At 38.1% G+C, this 3,060-nt stretch overlaps 1 protein-coding gene across 1 annotated transcript; it reads left to right on the top strand.

The window, feature by feature from the left end:
• Positions 1-1,154: 1,154 nt before the first annotated feature.
• LOC107057900 (uncharacterized) lies at positions 1,155-2,195 on the top strand. The gene is made up of 2 exons (XM_015303000.1): positions 1,155-1,658; positions 1,767-2,195. The coding sequence occupies exons 1-2, from the start codon at positions 1,155-1,157 to the stop codon at positions 2,193-2,195; spliced, it is 933 nt and encodes a 310-aa protein (XP_015158486.1).
• Positions 2,196-3,060: the final 865 nt, after the last annotated feature.

Raw genomic sequence — 3,060 nt, 5'->3', positions numbered from 1 at the left:
CCTAAACCCAAAACACTAAACCCTAAACCCAACTTTATATACTAAACTCAAAACCCTAAACCCTAAACACTAAACCATAAACCTAATCCCTAAACTCTAAAAAGAAGAATACTAGAGCTGATCAACAATAGTCATATAAGTTTAATTTTCCTAGAATTTCTAGCAATTTTGATCGACAAGGTCCTAAATCGAATTCCAATAATGCTAGAATTGAACGACCCCAACATTTTTATCCTTCTAAAAATGATCAAGTAGTTGAACCTTCCCCTTATACAATAGTTCAGACTTATGCCAATCGTCTTAGACATAATCAAGCCACAAGTGTTGTTACCATTAGCTTGACAGCTTCAATTACCACTAAACAAGGTCTCCCTGCTGTCCTGTATATGAAAGAAGAGGTAATTAAAGATTTAGCTGTTGCGTGTAAATATACTCTTATTGGGAAGTTCAGTTACACAATGCCGAAAGTAGAGCTCATTAGGAAGAATTTCATTTTACAAACTCAATTATCTGGTGGTGTTAAGATTGCACATTTTAATTCGCGACATGTCTATATTGATCTTGATAACGAACTGGATTATAATATGGTTTGGACTAAGCAAATGATGAGTATAGCTGGACAGGTGATGAGAATTCAAGCATGGACTCCTAATTTTACACCAGCTGAAGAAACTCCTGTGGTTCCAATATGGATTTCATTACCGAAATTACCTTGGCATTGTTATAATAAAGAGTTCGTTACTGGCCTACTGTCCCCTATTGGGAAGGTTTTATATTTAGATTCTGCCTCTATTAAAAAGACTAGGGGTAGTCAAGCTAGGGTGAAGGTGCAAGTTGACCTTACTCAAAAGCGACCTCCTTATATTTGGATGGGGTATATAGGGGAAGATATTACTGATGGGAGATGGCAGAAAATAGAGTATGATAATATCCCTGACTATTGTTTCTACTGCAAACATCAAGGACATGTGGAGAGTGACTGTACCATAAGGCAAAAAGATGAGGAGAAAAAAAAAAGGGAACTGGAAATTGTTAGAAACAAGAATACTAAAGACATGGACAATAATCCTCAACAATCTAAAGGTCATAAAGAAACAGGTTCAAAAGAAGATGCTAACAAAAATCCTTACACTCAGCAAAGAGATTAGGAACATATGTATAACCAGCAAGAGAAGCAGTGGCAAATCCAAAAGAAGAGGAACAATAATTCACAGCAGGCACCCAGGGGTAACACTAGTCAGACAGAACAGTCCACCAAACAAATAGGTACAATTGCTATCCCTACTCAGAACACCTATATTAATCTTGATGTGCAAGAGACACCATCTACCTTAGAGACAATGGACAAACACACTGGCAGCAAGAGTGATAGAAGACATCAGATAGAACTACAGCAGCAGCAGGAACAGAGTGAGCAAAAAAGGAATGCAGCAAAGAGTACTGGTAAGAACAGCATCAAGGGAAAGGAAGTCATTACAGGGCCTGCTTCTATAGGTATTGACTTAATGCTCCCATCCCCTGCACCCCTTGATAATATTGTTAATATTGTTGAGAATGTTGTCGAGGAAGCTGTTGGAGGTATGGCTAGGAGGATACAGGAGACACCTACTAAATTGCAGGAAGGGGTGACCAAAGGGAAGGGGGAATTACCTCATGTTGTACATGAGGATGTGGCTGAATATAGTAGTGACTATAGAGATCCTAATACCCCTATTTCGAGTTGCAACCCTACTAGGTAGCAAGGTGGTCTTGATACTGGTCAACAGGAAGACGAGTTCAATAATAAATCAGGAGGCAGGTTGAGTAAAAAAAAAGATGCTATAAAAAAGAAACAGACTGCTGATCAGGCTTCAGATAGGGGAATACAAACAGAGGAACAAGATGTCAATAAGGATAAATTTGATAGGCCACCTCAAGATGATTATGGGGTTTTGAATTTTAAGGATGAAGTGGATTCTGATAATCAGTCCATTGATGAATCTGGTGATGAAGAAGAAGATAACAGCAATCAGCCTCCTCACAATTTTGGTTCCACCTTTAAGGAAAAATGGCCTAAGGAAGTTCAGGAACTTTCTTCAAAACAAGGTCTATCCCCAAGAGGTAGGAAACAAAACAGACAAAATAATCGACAAACTACCAGTACATCTGAAACCTCTAGCAGGCCCAATACAAGGTCTAAATCCAAAGGGTTTTGAATGATTAAGGCTTTATGTTGGAATGCTAGGAGTATCAATACTCAACGCTCTTTGGAAAGGCTCCAAACTCTCAAGAAATTGCATAACTTAACTCTGATTGTTGTTCTCGAACCATTTACTGACAATTCTAAAATCAACATGGTGAGAATTCAACTTCAAATGGACCATGCAGCCAGTAATCCTAATTGTAAAATTTGGCTATTCTGGTCTAATGAAATCACTGGTCATACTCTGGAAAATCATGAGCAACATATTACAGGCAATTTCAAGCACGCTGATCTCAATGAGCAATTCATGATATCCTTTATTTATGCTAAATGAAAGGAGCATCTGAGGAGACCTTTGTGGGACAGGCTTTTATTTTATTCTAGCACGGATATACCTTGGTGTACAATTGGAGACTTCATTGTTATCACATCTATAGAATAAAAACTTGGGGGAATGCCTTACAACATGAACAAGAGCTTTGAGTTTCTTAGTGTGATAGAAGCATGTGGTTTGACTGATTTAGTATACACAGGGATCCCATTCACATGGTGTAATCAAAGGGATGCACAAGCTAGAGTATGGAAGAGATTAGATCGATCCATGGTTAATGATAAATGGTCAGAGGTTATGCCTCAAACTACTATTAAACATTTATCCTCTGTTGGTTCTAATCACTGTCCTCTGTTGATGGAATTATCCAAGACAAATGAGAGGCCTACAAAATACTTCGAGTTTTTACATTTTTGGGTTGAACATGCCACATTTATGACAACAGTTCAACATTGTTGGGAAAAGGGAGTTACTGGCAATCCAATGTGAAAATTGAATCAGAAAATGAAGAGATTAACCTCTCCTCTTAGCAACTGGTCTAAACAAG

This window comes from Solanum tuberosum, unplaced genomic scaffold (assembly GCF_000226075.1).
Source record: "Solanum tuberosum cultivar DM 1-3 516 R44 unplaced genomic scaffold, SolTub_3.0 scf00407, whole genome shotgun sequence".
Classification (NCBI taxonomy): domain Eukaryota; kingdom Viridiplantae; phylum Streptophyta; class Magnoliopsida; order Solanales; family Solanaceae; genus Solanum; species Solanum tuberosum.
The sequence above is the reverse complement of the archived record's forward strand: the minus strand, read 5'-3'. Positions and strand labels throughout refer to the sequence as shown.